This window comes from Salvelinus alpinus, chromosome 4, assembly GCF_045679555.1.
Source record: "Salvelinus alpinus chromosome 4, SLU_Salpinus.1, whole genome shotgun sequence".
Classification (NCBI taxonomy): domain Eukaryota; kingdom Metazoa; phylum Chordata; class Actinopteri; order Salmoniformes; family Salmonidae; genus Salvelinus; species Salvelinus alpinus.
Window position 1 is genome coordinate 78,317,771 of NC_092089.1, and position 17,369 is coordinate 78,335,139.

The 17,369-nt window shown below is 41.2% G+C and overlaps 1 protein-coding gene across 2 annotated transcripts in view; it reads left to right on the top strand.

Annotated features, from left to right (window-relative positions):
- The first annotated feature begins 3,704 nt into the window (after positions 1-3,704).
- The window catches only part of LOC139574490 (palmitoyltransferase ZDHHC9-like), a 45,286-nt gene continuing 31,621 nt past the window's right edge, over positions 3,705-17,369 (top strand). The window contains exons 1-2 of one of the 2 annotated variants that reach the window (XM_071399134.1): positions 3,705-4,580; positions 16,375-16,535. In XM_071399134.1, coding sequence (XP_071255235.1) covers positions 4,417-4,580; positions 16,375-16,535 — 325 coding nt within the window. In that variant the 5' untranslated portion in view covers positions 3,705-4,416. The remainder of the gene's footprint in view (positions 4,581-16,374; positions 16,536-17,369) is intronic. The other variant, XM_071399133.1, reaches the window with a different exon arrangement.

Here is a 17,369-nt window from a genome sequence, read left to right on the forward strand (position 1 = left end):
ACTCCTGAACATCTAATCAAATGGCTACACAGACTATTTGCATTGCCCCCACCCCCTCTTTGACGCCGCTGCTACTCTCTGTTATTATCTATGCATAGTCACTTTAATAACTACCTACATGTGCATATTACCTCAATTACCTCAACTAACCGGTGCCCCCGCACATTGACTCTGTACTGGTACCCGCTGTATATAGTCTCGCTATTGTTATTTTACTGCTGCTCTTTAATTACATGTTCCTTTTATTTCTTATTCAGATTTTTTTAACTACATTGTTGGTTAGGGGCTTGTAAGTTAACATTTCACTGTAAGGTCTACACCTGTTGCATTTGGCGCATGTGATTAATACCATTTGATTTGATTTGATTTGTTGCTATGCCATTTCAAGAGTTTCAACAGTTATATTGCTGTTTTTTGGAGAAGAAGCTTCTCATTTAATTTGAGCGCATTTTCGGCCACAATCACTCTTCTCGCTGCCTCTCTTCGATTACCTTTGAGCTTTTTCAAAAGAAGGCAAGAGAGGATGTAGGAGAGGATGCAGTTGAGCAATACTAGTTGAGAAAAGACCTGATTTGTTTGTTTTCTGAATTGTCATGATTATATCTAACCACTAGGGGGAGGCACCTGACACGGCCACACAATACTAGACGCTTTTAGACAAATTACTGCCACTCACAGTTCAAATCGGGAAACCCACACACAGAGTTAGAGACAGTACAATGGTACATTCAAGGGTGAAAGGTTCTACCTGGAACTTAAAAGGGCTCTCCTACAGGGACAGTCGAAGAACCCGTTGGTTCTAGGTAGTCTAAAGTGTAGCCTTTGATGACATCATTGTTGTTACAAGGGTCTACCCAATTAAGCATTATTACAGCCTGCTGTATCTGGTCTCAGCTATTAACTGATTAGAAACTCAGAAATTATGTAAGTCTATAAATGGTTATCAACCCCTGTCCCTGGGACTCTTTATTGACATAGAGATAACAGATGATCAAACAATGAGACAATTCTTACATTTCCAGTTAAATAAAAGAACATTGGAACATCAAACATTTGCTGAGGATGTCAGGGACATGAATGCTATCAGTTGTTGACAGTCGTTATGAATTCATGAGACTTTGTTCATGGCTACATCCTGCTCTGCATCTCTTCTGTGTGTGGGCAATAACTTACGTAAGTATCATTGATGTGGAAAAGTGAGCAAACAAGGGAACAAACATGGGCAATTGAATGTCTATCTTTAGAACATCTGATTTTATGATGGAGGTTCATATAATTTGAAGGATATCTTGGCATTCTATGTGATTCTACATGTTCAAATTACAGGTTAAGGGATTTACCGTGAAAATCATGTGCAACGTTATCAATAATCAACATTTATCATTGATATAGTTTGTTTGGTGCGAATTGTCATTCAGTTATCAGAAATACAATTATTTAACATACAAAGAACATACGTGGCATAACCTATAGTATTCCAGAGTATGTTTTGTATAAATCAAATTGTTTTGTGTTCAATTAATATGAATCCCTGATTTTACCTCACTGTTTAGAGGGTAAAACATTCTAAAAGCCTACATCCTGACATCCCAAGGGACATTATGATTAAGAAAACAACTGTGAATGATGATATCGAATTAAACAATAAACTCAAGTTTTATACTACTCATCGATGGTAGCCTCTGAAAAGTCATAAATTGGCTGATTGAAATAGACAGAATCCCTGGTGGTGATGATGTAGACAGAAGGGTTCCTGCTCTGCTTGTTTACTACCTCCGGTCCACCCCTTCCGGAGGATCTGCCCAACCCCCTCCCTTCTCTTCCTCCTCTAGTTCCTTTACGACCCTCTCATCCTCACTGGAGTTCCTGCTGATGTTCTTTAAGCATTTGCCTAAATTGTGAAAATGGGTACTTTAAACCAATACTGATCAATACTAATTTCCCCCTATTTGATGACATGTAATACGATTTTTCCATAGACTAATTTTATTATGAAGGATATAGATTTTCTACCTATGGTTTTCTGTTCAGGAGTAGGCTAACATCTGTGTGCTTTGTTCTCTATGGAGAATGTATATTACAGACACAATTATGTTCTTTGTTGTTTTTTTATTGACAATGATAATAGAGACTCTAGCCTAGAGTAGAACACAATAGAATAGAACACAGTAAAATAGAACACAATAGAATAGAACACAATAGAACAGAACACAATATAATAGAACACAGTCAACTAGAACACAATAGAACAGAACACAGTAGAACAGAACACAGTAGAATAGAACACAGCAGAATAGAACACAGCAGAATAGAACACAATAGAAAAATATAGAATGTGGAGTAGAGTATTATACTGAACCAAAATATAAACGCAACATGAGCTAAAATAAAAGATCCTATACATTTTCCATATGCATAAAAAGTTTATTTCTCTAAAATATTGTGCACAAATTTGTTTACATCCCTGTTAGTGAGCATTTCTCATTTGCTAAGATAATCCATCCACCTGACAAGTGTGGCATTTCAAGAAGCTGATTAAACAGCATGATCATTACACAGGTGCACCTTGTACTGGGAACAATAAAAGGCCACTCTAAAATGTGCAGTTTTGTCACACAACACAATGTTACAGATGTCTCAAGTTTTGAAGGAGCGTGCAATTGGCAGGCTGACTGCAGGAATGTCCACCATAGCTGTTGCCAGGGAATGTAATGTTAATTTCTCTATCATAAGCTGCCTCCAACATTGTTTTAGAGAATTTGGCAGTATATCCAACCGGCCTTACAACCGCAGACCACGTGTACGGCATAGCGTCAGCGACGGTTTTGCTGATGTCAACGTTGTGAACAGAGTGCCCCATGGTGGCGGTGGGGTTATGGTATGGGCAGGCATAAGCTACGGACAACGAATCTAATTGCATTTTATCATGGCAATTTGAATGCACAGAGATACTGTGACGAGATCCTGAGGCCCATTGTCGTGCCATTCATCCGCCGCCATCACCTCATGTTTCAGCATTATAATGCATGGCCCCATGTCGCAAGGATCGGTACACATTTCCTGGAAGCTAAAAATGTCCCAGTTCTTCCATGGCCTGCATACTCACCAGACATGTCACCCATTGAGCATGTTTGGGATGGTCTGGATCGACGCGTACGACGGCATGTTCCAGTTCCCGCCAATATCCAGCAACTTCGCACAGCCATTGAGGTGTGGAACAACATTCCACAGGCCACAATCAACAGCCTGATCAACTCAATGCGAAGGAGTGTCATGCTGCATGAGGCAAATGGTGGTCACACCAGATACTGACCGTTTTTCTGATCCACGCCCCTACCGTTTTTAAGGTATCTGTGACCAACAGATGCATATCTGTATTCCCAGCCATGTGAAATCCATAGATTACGGCCTAATGTATTTATTTAAATTGACTTATTTCCTTATATGAACTGTAACTCAGTAAAATCTTTGAAATTGTTGCGTTTATATTTTTGTTCAGTACAAAATAGAAAATAAAATAATAGGATAGAATGTATTATTTCCCAGAAGACAAACATTGCAATTATTTCGTGTCTGGTAATATTTTTTACCATTACTTGATTGGTAGCGTAATATCCCAATGTTTCAAATAGAGAACACAACCTCCTTTGTTCCTTGCTTACTGTACTGCCCCTTTAAAATAAGACATTTTAATCTAGGCGTGTTTCCTGCACCCATTGATTAGAAACGATTCAAACTCGCATCGCGTCTTGCGGGAAAGCAAAACCAACACACCTTATTTAGGCAACGATTATTTATGATATAGGCCTATTGTTTTTTATTCATTATTATATCTTACTGAATAGACTAATATCAACATAAACCAAGCGATGACTGTCATGTGCACGCATGTATTATCAGTTTTATGGTTGTCACTCGGTCAAGGTCCACGCTCCTGGTGCGAGTAGCAAGACTGGATTTATTTCCTTTGGGCAAAGAAGATCTGACTCAAACAAATTCCGTTATTAAAGGGGATAATTTAGGATACTGATTACTGTTCTACTCTAGAATGGAAGCCCTCTGGCACTGGAAGGAGGTGGACGCACTGAAACGAGGAGAACTTTGATTGCCGAAAATATGGATAGATGCATGGATTTGTTCAAATGAATGACACGAACGACAAATGCTTCACAATCGTGTCATTTCAGACCAACTAACGTGGAGTGTTCATAGGAATACGCATATTTGTGAGCTGAATCGCCCGTTTAAAAGGTGAAGGGGGAAAAAACTATCTCACGGATATTTCCTGTCACAGGGAAATGTACTCTACCGTATAATTTTCGTTTTGAAAGTCAAGTAAATGTTGTAATTTACATGCAGTGGCCTATAAACATTATATGTCACTATAGTTTACTGAGTTGAACGAAAACTGTCAGTATGTCGGCGGTAATGATGACACGGAAAGTACGAAAATGGGAAAAGCTCCCAGGGAAAAACACTTTCTGCTGTGATGGACGCGTAATGATGGCCCGGCAGAAAGGCGTCTTCTATCTAACCTTATTTCTCATCGTTGGCACCTGCTCCCTGTTCTTCGCATTCGAGTAAGTATATCTGTTTATCCATTGTTTATTTGGGCGATGATTAAACAAGCAAGCAAGCTGTCAAAATAATTCGTCCGTGTTTTCTCAATAAATTCTGAACAAATCAAAGTCCCATGACGTTTCCTTAGTGTAAAATGTTTTCTAGGATGAGGTACTTTTAGGGCCGCAAGTCCGATGAAACGAATAACCTGTAGTAGGCCTAAATATAGCCTTTATTTACCCTGTACCAAGCTATGAATTAAGTGATAAGGCATATAAAATATTGGAAAAAAAAAAAAAAAACACAAAAATCGTTGGCTGAGTGGTATCAGACAGGAACCATTATTGATTAATATCTAGTCTTGCATATTTAAATATTTACTTCCCTTACTGTCCAGTGAAAGGGGCCCTTGCTCAACATTAAGCATTGCCTTTCAGAACATAATAATAAAACATCAACCTAGCTTTACAGCCTGGTCTCATAGACGATGTAACATAGTAAGTGTAAATCCGTAACACTCAAATTAGTATTATATGTTTAGTAGGGCTACATATGACATAAGTTGATTGTGGTGGATGAAAATCTAGGTAACAAAGGTTGCGTGTTTGAATCTCATCATGGACAACTTCAGCATTTTAGATAATTACCAATTTTTCAACTACTTGCTACTTTGCAACTACTTAGCATGTTAGCTAACCCTTCCCCTAACTGTAACCCTTTAACCTAACCTGCACTGGACTTGGCAGGTGGAGCTAGCTGGCCAGGTGTTTTACAACTGAGGTTTCAGAGTGAAACCGTAGCCCCCCAGAAACAGACTGGCCAAAGAACAGTTCGGGCAATGCCTTGTCAGTGTGCCTGTCTAAATATTATTTAGTTTGTTGCAGAATTATCATGAATTAATAAACAAATGGGGGCCTCAAGGAAAAGTGGTCCAGTGTCTCCAAAATGTTTCCCTCCATGAAATGTATTGCATGATATTCTAACAGCTGGAATCAAGTTTTACCAAGTAATTCTACTGGACAGGGACCGTCACTGCTAGGCTTCTTGGCCTAATGTAATCGTCCAGTGGACTGCTGAGGAGCTACAGCACTGGCTGCAGACTGTAGCTCCCTGGGGCCTCTGGCCCTACAGTAAATGTGCAGCCCTTTCCATCTCTGTGTGTGCTCAATGGGAGTCTGGGTCGTGTTCATTAGGCACCAAATGTAAGAAAACGGACCGAAACAGGGAGGGGCTATATCTGGACTCGTCCAATCAATAACGCTCAATTTTATTTTACGTTATTGAAACGTTTTTGCCTAATGACCAGAACATTAGGGAGGGAACTGTTGTCTGCCCCGGGGCCGGAGTGGAGACTGATATTGCTGATCCCACAAGTTTAGCGCCTGAGGTTGGACCAGGCCCAAAAGTAACTAATGGCCAGATCGCCGTTAGCACACTACGTTGGTATTACAGTTGCCCCATAATTAAGGCCTGAATATTAACATAGAGATTGAGCTGGGGAACAGGGGCTGTAATTCAAAACTCTCCATTACGGAGCAATTTGAGCCGTATCAGATCTAGCCCCTTGACAGGCTAATGACAATTTGCTGAAGGAAGAGGCACAGTGGTTTTCATGCTTTTCATGAGTCATGTTTGAGAGAGTAGCTCACTACCACTAACCAACATCTAGTCACTCCTCTATCGGAAACTGAAGTGATATCTGGGATCTTTCACTTCCACTATACTATATCTAAAAAAATATTAAATGTCCTAACACAGTGGTTTCCAAACTTTTTATAGTCCCGTACCCCTTCAAACATTTAACCTCCAGCTGCGGTAAGTGGACTAGCACCAGGGTCAGCACACTCAAATGTTGTTTTTTGCCATCATTTGCCACACACACACACACTATACGATACATTTATTAAACTTAAGAATGAGTCTAAGTTTGTCACAACCCGGCTCGTGGGAAGTGAGAAGGAGCTCTTATACGTAGGACCAGGGCGCAAATAATAATAATCAATAATTTTGCTCTTTATTTAACCATCTTACATATAAAACCTTATTTGTTCATTGAAAATTGTGAATAACTCACCACAGGTTAATGAAGGGTGTGCTTGAAAGGATACACATAACTCTGCAATGTTTGGTTGTATTGGAGAGAGTCTCAGTCTTAAATCATTTCCCCCACACAGTCTGTGCCTCTATTTAGTTTTCATGCTAGTGAGGGCCGAGAATCCACTCTCACATAGGTACGTGGTTGCAAAGGTCATCAGTGTCTTAACAGTGTGATTTACCAAGGCAGGATACTCTGAGCGCAGCCCAATCCAGAAATCTGGCAGTGGCTTCTGATTAAATTGAATTTTCTCAGAACCGCTTGTTGCAATTTCGATGAGGCTCTCTTATTCAGATATCGGTAAGTGGACTGGCATGAAAGGGATAATGAATCCAGTTTGTGTCATCTGTTATATCACATTTGACATTGTCTGTAAGCTTGAGTTCATTTGCACACAAAAAAATCATACAATGATGGAAAGACCTGTGTGTTGTCCTTGTTAATGCAGACAGAGAAGAGCTCCAACTTCTTAATCATAGCCTCAATTTTGTCCCGCACATTGAATATAGTTGCGAAGAGTCCCTGTAATCCTAGATTCAGATCATTCAGGTGAGAAAAAGCATCACCCAGATAGGCCAGTTGTGTGAGAAACATCATGCAAGCGGTCAGACAAGTAAAAATTATGGTCAGTAAAGAACTTTTAAGCTCGTCTCTCAATTTAAAAAAACGTGTCAATACTTTGCCCCTTGATAACCAGCGCAATTCTGTATGTTGTAAAAGCATTACATGGTCGCTGTCCATATCATTGCATAATGAAGAAAATACACGAGTTCAGGGGCCTTGCTTTAACAAATAACTATTTTCACTGTCATGTCCAAAACGTCTTTCAAGCTGTCAGGCATTCCTTTGGCAGCAAGAGACTCTTGGTGGATGCTGCAGTGTACCCAAGTGGCGTCGGGAGCAACTGTTTGCACTCGCGTTACCACTCCACTATGTCTCCCTGTCATGGCTTTTGCGCCATCAATACAGATACCAACACATCTTGACCACCAAAGTCCATTTGATGTCACAAAATTGTCCTGTACTTTAAAAAATATCCTCTCATGTTGTCCTGGTTTGCAGAAGAGGATGTCTTCCTTAATTGACCCACCATAAAAGTAACGGACATATACCAGGAGCTGTGCCAGGCCCGCCACGTCTGTTGACTCATCTAGCTGTAACGCAAATAATTCACTGGCTTGTATGCGAAGCAGTAATTGTTTCAAAACATCTTCTGCCATGTCACTGATGTGTCGTGAAACAGTGTTGTTTGGTGAAGACATTGTCTGTATAGGATTGTGTGGTCTTTTGTATGTTTTGCAACAAACAGAAATGATCATTTCTTATTGGTCCAGGTCCCTAATTTTCTGTATTTTTTCTTCTGTTTGATGCTAAATGAACAGGCTCAGGCTTTGATAGTCATTTGGCTCTGTGAACTGAAGGCCTGGCTGCTGCTGTACAAGTCCTCATGGGGGTGGCTAGTCTAGCAGAGCGGCCCTTGTCTTCTTCCGGTCAGATCCCTCAAATATTGTGTGTGTGTAGCTCGGGAGGGGGAGAGATTGCACTGCCAAGTGCTGACCTTAGTGTGACTCTGGCCAGAGGATATCTAGTAACAGACCTGAGGTCCCCCTGGGTATCCATCGTCCCCTCTCTGTGTGTGTGTGTGTGTGTGTGTGTGTCTAAATCAGCAAATTAAATGAGTGTTTTATGATTGAACAGGTAAAGGTAGTCACTCCCTGGTTGTCTGTTTTTCTTCATTTTGGTGTCTAATGAACACAACCACGTCAGTGCCCTGATTTCATATTCAGAACCACTATCTATTTCCAATTATCATAAGGTAGTCTTTGTTTCGTAAAAAATGTCTTGTTTAAGGTTTTGTTGTTTTATAGGGAGAGCGAATTTCAGTGAAATTATCCTGTTCATATCTGTACTTCAAGTCAAGGAGGGGAGCTAGGGAGAGACACTTTACATGTTTTTCACCTCCATCCAAGTGCTTTGAAATGGAAGACACATGCCACCATTCTTACAAGAGATGTGTGATATCATCTCTTTAAAGGACTCAGGTGTGCGGTACTGCCTCATAGCCACTCTGGCAGCATTTTGGGTCTTAAGGTTTCGGACCCTTCTCAATTTTCAGATCAATATGAAGTGCGTCCCAAATGGCACTCCACTGGGCCCTGGTCAGAAGTAGTGCACTATAGGGGAAAGGGTGCCATTTGGAACACAGCCGTTGTTTGCAGTGGCTTGTTGGGTCCTTATTGATTCTCCACACTACTATGTTCCTTTTTCCTCTCTGTCAGAGGTCACTGGTGTGGTATTTCATGGAATCACATCGTTGTGATCTGATTTATTAATGAATCACTTTGTTCTGCTCCACTGTTACAACTTTTTGTTGCTGATGCAACTTGTTTCTGAATATTAATATCAGACAGTTTTCAATTCCAAATGGTTTTAAAATGACCGAAGATTTAGTTGATTGTCCTTAAGTTGAGTAACCAATTGTAGTGTTTTTTTTTTGTTTTGAGTTCATTATTATATATTGATGTCACTAAACTGCACCCTTACTGTCGGTTGGGGTTTCTTTCTTATTGTTCAAAGGGCAATGTCCAGACAGCACTTTGAGGTCTTAGTCTTGTGGCCATTCTTGGTTTCAAGCCAATATGTCATGAAGACAACTGGGCACAAACCTTGGTAAGTTCAGATTGGAGATTTATGTCTAGAACAAACATGACATGTAGAATAAGGAATCACATACTACCTGCAGAACATGCCCCAGTTGTTGCTGAGATGACTGTGGCTTAGAGATCACTAGGGACTCTGGTCAGAATATACAGCGGCGAATATTATGGGGCTATTTCCTGGGTCAGAGAACTGTTTAGTGTGTGTGAGAAAGAGAGACCTTACAAAAGAGAGAAGTTACACAGCAGGCGTACTGCAGATCTGTAGCGCAGCAGTATAGTACATAATTAATTGTTATTGTGATTCACTTCTGCTCTCCAACAGACAGCTAACGCCTGTGTTATGTATTCATAAAGGCTGGGTATGAGATACTCAGTGAAGGCAAATGTCAGGAGTGGCAAAGCTAAGGCATGACATTCCTCGGTACTACTTTTTTAAGGCTGCAAAGTCTCTACCTTAGAGGCCTCTCCTCATCTCCATTCTTGAAATACATGATCAGCCGGTTTCCCAGACACAGATTAATTCTAGTCCTGGGCTGAAAAGCAGGAAATAGGGCAGATAAGTCTCAAACTGAGAATTGCACCCGTTTCATGGACACCTCAACTAAAGTTGAAGGGAACCCAAAAAATATTATTTTTTAGTTCTTGTTACTTAACAAGTCCTGTACCTATCCTCTTATCAGTGTGTTGAGTGTGAAGTTAAATGGTTTAAAGTCTAGATTAGAGAGCCCTCAATAAAATGACCCTTCCCCTCCAGTGGTTAAAAGTTAACAGTAAAGTGTATACTCTGCATCTGTTACCTATTATAATTGATACCAGGTAGAGCCAGTGGTTGATATGTTAGCTCTGCTTTCAATGTATTCAAAGAACTGGCTGTTACAAGCCTCATGTGTTAGGAAAGTGTGTGACAAATTGTACAGGTTCTATGGCATGCAGGTTGGGCTCAAGGCACAATTTTAAAGGGATAGTTAAGAGAAATTACATATTTAGATATCTTAAAGGAATTTTGTTGCTCAATGACTTGGTTTGATGTTATTTTGAGATGACTTGAGGGCATAAATATAGCCTACTTTGAACACTCATTTGGGGAGCCTTTCTCACCGACGACAGCGGTGGAGAGAAAGAACAAACAAGGGAATATATGAGAACATATTAAAGGCCCAGTGCAGTCAAAAATGAGATTAACTGTTTTTTATATATATTTCCACACTGAGGTTGGAATAATATTGTTCAATTGTGAAAATTAGGATAGTGCTGATTTTTAAGTGTAAGATCTGTTTGAAAAGACTGCCTGAAATGGTTTGCCTGTTTTGGAGCGATGGAGTTGTGGCCTGCCTTGTGATATCAACAGGTGGTAAATTAGGTTGTGTCTACAGTTACATGTGACTTCGGCTATCAGAACACAAAGCTTGCATTGAAAAAACGGGTCTAGACACACAAGTCGTGTTGTGGTCTGATTGTGTTCAGATCTGTCTGACCACTTCAGGAGGTGGACAGGGATGCATTGTGTGGGGATTTCTCCTCAATCTGGATTCTACCAGAACTCCATTATCAGAATACTAAAGCTGCATGAACTGTCAGGTTCAGAGACATCCTTAGTTAATAGACCAATAAGAGTTCCAAACCCCTCGGGCCAATAACAGCTAGTTTTCAAATTTCCCCTCCTCACTCAGACCACTCCCAGACAGTCCTAGCAAAATTGTTGCTTGAGAAATTGCTATTTATTTATTTTTCACCATGTTTTCAATAAAAAATCACAGTAAGGTGCTTAATTATAACCCAGCAAGGATTTGATGTTGAGACAAAAATGGCTGCATTGGACCTTTTTTTAAGAAAATGAAATTCAATCATATTGAGAGATTTTCAGAAGGCAAATAATACTGAACACAAAATCTGACAATGAGTGAGTCTGAACGTGATTAATTACGCTGTCGATGAAAACTGAAATAGCAAAATGTAAAGGGCCATGCTTAAATTTGACTGGTTTATCGCATTGTTTAAAAAAATTAAGTAAAGCTCAGTCCATCTGCCTCAGGGCTTAAACTAGTGGAAATGTATATTGATTGGATGGATCTCTGCTCCTTTTGATTTTTCCATTAGTGTTGAAAAGGTAGCCTGGTCCCAGATCTGTTTGTGCCATCTTTCCAACTCCTATGGTCATTGTCAATTGTCAAGCAAAGGAGTTGGACACAGCGGCAACAGATGTGGAACCAGACTATTAAATAGGTACTGGGGGGAAACGTATGGCACCAGTATGCAGACTTACCTGTCTAATCTACATAGTGCCTTTTGCCCCACTCAGAGTTCAAAGGAATAAATCCTGAAGTCAAGTCAATCTCCATAATGTGAAAGGAACCGGTAGACTTTGTCACCTTGTGTTTTGTTGACTCACTCTTTTACACTGTAGCTACACCCCTCCCTCTTACCGAACATTTTTACTATGGTGTTTGAGTCAGCATAAAATGGCACCCAAACAAAAAGAGGAAATTAAACATTTAAATGGGAACTGAATATGACAGAACCAGCCTAACCAGTCAGTGTCTGGGGCTTCCATCATAAACGTGCCTTGTGCATGTGTACCAGACTGATTTGGGAGAAAGTTTGTTTTTCAACTAGAACGCATTTTCTTGGATTGATTATGTTTGGGATTTTGTAGGAAGATCCACCATCTTTATACGTCAGGATCCACAAAAAATCGGGTGTTTTTAAAATAATTTCCGTTTGCATGATCAAACCCATATCCTGTTACACTGTGAAATACACTCAAGACTCATCAACCTGTCCAACATGGACATTGGCCTGTACTGTATGACCAGATGTGGTAATACCTTCCCATTCTGTCTTCATAAGGAATTATATGCGTCATGTATAGCTCATAAGGCGTAATACATGTGCTTATGCATTATGAAGAGGGTGTTCATAGGACGTGTTATCATAATACAACTCTCCACATGGGGAGCAGTGCATTATAATGCATCATGCACAGCTTATATGACATTACAAATGTGATTATTATGAAGAGGGAAGTGTTATATATTAGTACCAGTCAAGTTTGGACACACCTACTCATTCAAGTGTATTTCTTTATTTTCACTATTTTCTACATTGTAGAGTAATAGTGAAGACATCAAAACTATGAAATAACACATGGAATCATGTAGTAATGAAAAAATTGTTAAACAAATCAAAATATATTTGAGATTCTTCAAAGTAGCCACCCTTTGCCTTGATGACAGCTTTGCACACTCTTGGCATTCTCTCAACCAGCTTCACCTGGAATGCTTTTCCAACAGTCTTGAAGGAGTTCCCACATGCTGAGCACTTGTTGGCTGCTTTTCCTTCAGTCTCCGGTCCAACTCATCCTAAACCATCTCAATTTGGTTGAGGTCAGGTGATTGTGGAGGCCAGGTCATCTGATGCAGCACTCCATCACTCTCCTCCTTGGTTAAATAGACTTTACAGTCTGGATTCGTGTTGGGTCATTGTCTTGTTGAAAAACAAATGATGGGATGGTGTATCACTGCAGAATACTGTGGTAGCCATGCTGGTTAAGTGTGCCTTGAGTTCTACATAAATAACTGACAGTGTCACCAAGAAAGCACCATCACAACACCACCTCCATGCTTCACTGTGGAAACCACACATACGGAGATAATCTGTTCACCTACTCTGCGTCTCACAAAGACATGGCGGTTGGAACCAAAAATCTAATTTGGACTCATCAGTCCAAGAGGACAGATTCCCACCGGTCTAATGTCCATTGCTCATGTTTCTTGGCCCAAGCAAGTCTCTCTTATTCTTATTGGTGTCCTCTAGTGATGGTTTCTTCGCAGCAATTCGACCATGAAGGCCTGATTCATGCAGTCTCCTCTGAACTGTTGATGTGTCTGTTACTTGAACTCTGAAGCATTTATTTCGTCTGCAATTTCTGAGTCTGGTAACTCTAATGAACGTATCCTCTGCAGCAGAGGTAACTCTGGGTCTTCCTTTCCTGTGACGGTCCTCATGAGAGCCAGTTTCATCATAGCACATGATGGTTTTTGCGACTGCACTTGAAGAAACTTTAAAAGTTCTTGAAATTTTCAGAATTGACTGACCTTCATGTCTTGAAGTAATGATGCTGCTGTTTCTCTTTGCTTATTTGAGCTGTTCTTGCCATAATATGGACTTGGTCTTTGACCAAATAGGGGTGGTATACAGAAGATAGGGCTATATTGTCACAACACAACTGATTGGCTCAAACGCATTAAGAAGGAAAGAAATTACGCAAATTAACTTTTAACAAGGGACACCTGTTAATTTAAATGCATTCCAGGTGACTACCTCATGAAGCTGGTTGAGAGAGTTCCAATTGTGTGCAAAGCTGTCATCGGGGCAAAGGGTGGCTACTTTGAAGAATCTCAAATCTCAAATATATTTTGATTTGTTTAACACTTGTTTTTGCTGACTACATGAGTCCGTGTTATTTCATAGTTTTGATATCTTCACTATTATTCTACAATGTAGAATATAGTAAAAATCAAGACAAACCCAAACAAATGAGTAGTTGTCAACTTTTGACTGGTAATTAATATATACAGTGGGGAGAACAAGTATTTGATACACTGCCGATTTTGCAGGTTTTCCTACTTACAAAGCATGTAGAGGTCTGTAATTTTTATCATAGGTACACTTCAACTGTGAGAGACGGAATTTAAAACAAAAATCCAGAAAATCACATTGTATGATTTTTAAGTAATTAATTCGCATTTTATTGCATGACATAAGTATTTGATCACCTACCAACCAGTAAGAATTCCGGCTCTCACAGACCTGTTAGTTTTTCTTTAAGAAGCCCTCCTGTTCTCCACTCATTACCTGTATTAACTGCACCTGTTTGAACTCGTTACCTGTATAAAAGACACCTGTCCACCCACTCAATCAAACAGACTCCAACCTCTCCACAATGGCCAAGACCAGAGAGCTGTGTAAGGACATCAGGGATAAAATTGTAGACCTGCACAAGGCTGGGATGGGCTACAGGACAATAGGTAAGCAGCTTGGTGAGAAGGCAACAACTGTTGGCGCAATTATTAGAAAATGGAAGAAGTTCAAGATGACGGTCAATCACCCTTGGTCTGGGGCTCCATGCAAGATCTCACCTCGTGGGGCATCAATGATCATGAGGAAGGTGAGGGATCAGCCCAGAACTACACGGCAGGACCTGGTTAATGACCTGAAGAGAGCTGGGACCACAGTCTCAAAGAAAACCATTAGTAACACACTACGCCGTCATGGATTAAAATCCTGCAGCGCACGCAAGGTCCCCCTGCTCAAGCCAGCGCATGTCCAGGCCCGTCTGAAGTTTGCCAATGACCATCTGGATGATCCAGAGGAGGAATTGGAGAAGGTCATGTGGTCTGATGAGACATTAATAGAGCTTTTTGGTCTAAACTCCACTCGCCGTGTTTGGAGGAAGAAGAAGGATTAGTACAACCCCAAGAACACCATCCTAACCGTGAAGCTTGGAGGTGGAAACATCATTCTTTGGGGATGCTTTTCTGCAAAGGGGACAGGACGACTGCACCGTATTGAGGGGAGGATGGATGGGGCCATGTATCGCGAGATCTTGGCCAACAACCTCCTTCCCTCAGTAAGAGCATTGAAGATGGGTCGTGGCTGGGTCTTCCAGCATGACAACGACACGAAGCACACAGCCATGGCAACTAAGGAGTGGCTCCGTAAGAAGCATCTCAAGGTCCTGGAGTGGCCTAGCCAGTCTCCAGACCTGAACCCAATAGAAAATCTTTGGAGGGAGCTGAAAGTCCGTATTGCCCAGCGACAGCCCCGAAACCTGAAGGATCTGGAGAAGATCTGTAGGGAGGAGTGGGCCAAAATCCCTGCTGCAGTGTGTGCAAACCTAGTCAAGAACTACAGGAAACGTATGATCTCTGTAATTGCAAACAAAGGTTTCTGTACCAAATATTAAGTTCTGCTTTTCTGATGTATCAAATACTTATGTCATGCAATAAAATGCAAATTAATTACTTAGAAATCATACAATGTGATTTTCTGGATTTTTGTTTTAAATTCAGTCTCTCACAGTTGAAGTGTACCTATGATAAAAATTACAGACCTCTACATGCTTTGTAAGTAGGAAAACCTGCAAAATCGGCAGTGTATCAAATACTTGTTCTCCCCACTGTATATATATATATCCTTACATTGTGGATGTGTGAGCTCTCCACACGGGGAAGAAGGAGAGCAGTTTCTCTATTAATAGCTCAATGCAGTGGCCTGTGGTGCTTGCCAATCTGCCGCAACACTTTACAGAATGCCTTTGCCACCATAACAGGAAAAGGGGCTTTTTTGTGTGGGGCGTCCTGGCTGCAGAGTGGCGTCTTGAGTCTATTGGCAGTTTTACAGTTTAGGCGTGCCAATTGGACTCGTGTTAATACTGCTCCTCCCCCCTCCGGAGGGTGAGAGCGTTTAGAAGTGTAAACATGGTCTCCGGCTGTTGTTGATTCTTGGGCCATGGCTGCAGTGCGTGTGAAGCCCTAGGGAAGGGTTGCAGACCAAACTGTTTTAACTGCATGCTGCGTCAGTAAACAACTTCTGAACACAGTTCTACAAGGACGTGTAGAGGCTTGTTTTTCAGTGCCGACTGTTTGTGCAGCGCTTTTGTTGACAATTAGGGGATTCTAATCGTCTCATGTGTAAGACAAGGGCTTCTTCAACCTCTGGTTTAGTTATCTTCACAGCCATATTATTGTGCTGCCATAAAGGGGAAACACAGGTTTGCTCCTGGGCCATATAAATACATATTTTTTTATCAGATATTGAGTGTGTTTGAGAGTGAAATTGAAGACAAGAAATTAAAATGTTCCACTCACAATTCATGAGGATTTGCATCATCATAACTAGACAGAATAATCACATGGTACTGTAACTACCCTGCTTTAGCTTAATGTTTCTCGAGTCAATCACATTATAATCACTCACTATGGAGTATTCAGAGTCAACATTGAGAGTTGTGTGGTGCTGGAATATTATTAACCTATGGTCCTCTTGTCACATCTGCAGGTGCCCATACCTGGCAATCCACCTGTCCCCTGCCATCCCGGTCTTCGCTATCCTCCTCTTCTTTTTCGTCATGGCCATGCTGCTGAGGACCAGCTTCAGTGACCCGGGCGTGTTGCCGCGCGCACTCCCCGAGGAGGCCACCTTCATCGAGATGGAGATCGGTGAGAAAGTTTACCCTCCCTGTGTTATCATCCTTCCCTTGGCCCTGTATAGAAACAACCCCAAGGCCATATCCCATATATACACTGAACAAAAATATAAACGTGACATGTGAAATGTTGATCCCATGTTTCATGAGCTGAAATAAACGATCCCAGAAGTGTTCCATAAACACACACACACACACACACACACACACACACACACACACACACACACACACACACAGCTTAATTCTCAACAACAACAACAAGTTTGTGGCATATCTAGAATCAAATCAATTTTATATAGCCCTTCGTACATCAGCTAATATCTCGAAGTGCTGTACAGAAACCCAGCCTAAAACCCCAAACAGCAAGCAATGCAGGTGTAGAAGCACAGCGGCTAGGAAAAACTCCCTAGAAAGGCCAAAACCTAGGAAGAAACCTAGAGGAACCAGGCTATGAGGGGTGGCCAGTCCTCTTCTGTCTGTGCCGGGTGAAGATTTTAACAGAACATGGCCAAGATGTTCAAATGTTCATAAATGACCAGCATGGTCAAATAATAATCAGGAGTAAATGTCAGTTGGCTTTACATAGCCGATCATTAAGAGTATCTCTACCGCTCCTGCGTTCTCTAGAGAGTTGAAAACAGCAGGTCTGGGACAGGTAGCACGTCCGGTGGACAGGTCAGGGTTCCATAGCCGCAGGCAGAACAGTTGAAACTGGAACAGCAGCAAGGCCATGTGGACTGGGGACAGCAAGGAGTCATCATGCCCGGCAGTCCTGACGCATGGTCCTAGGGCTCAGGTCCTCCGAGAGAGAGAAGGAGAGAATTAGAGAGAGCATACTTAAATT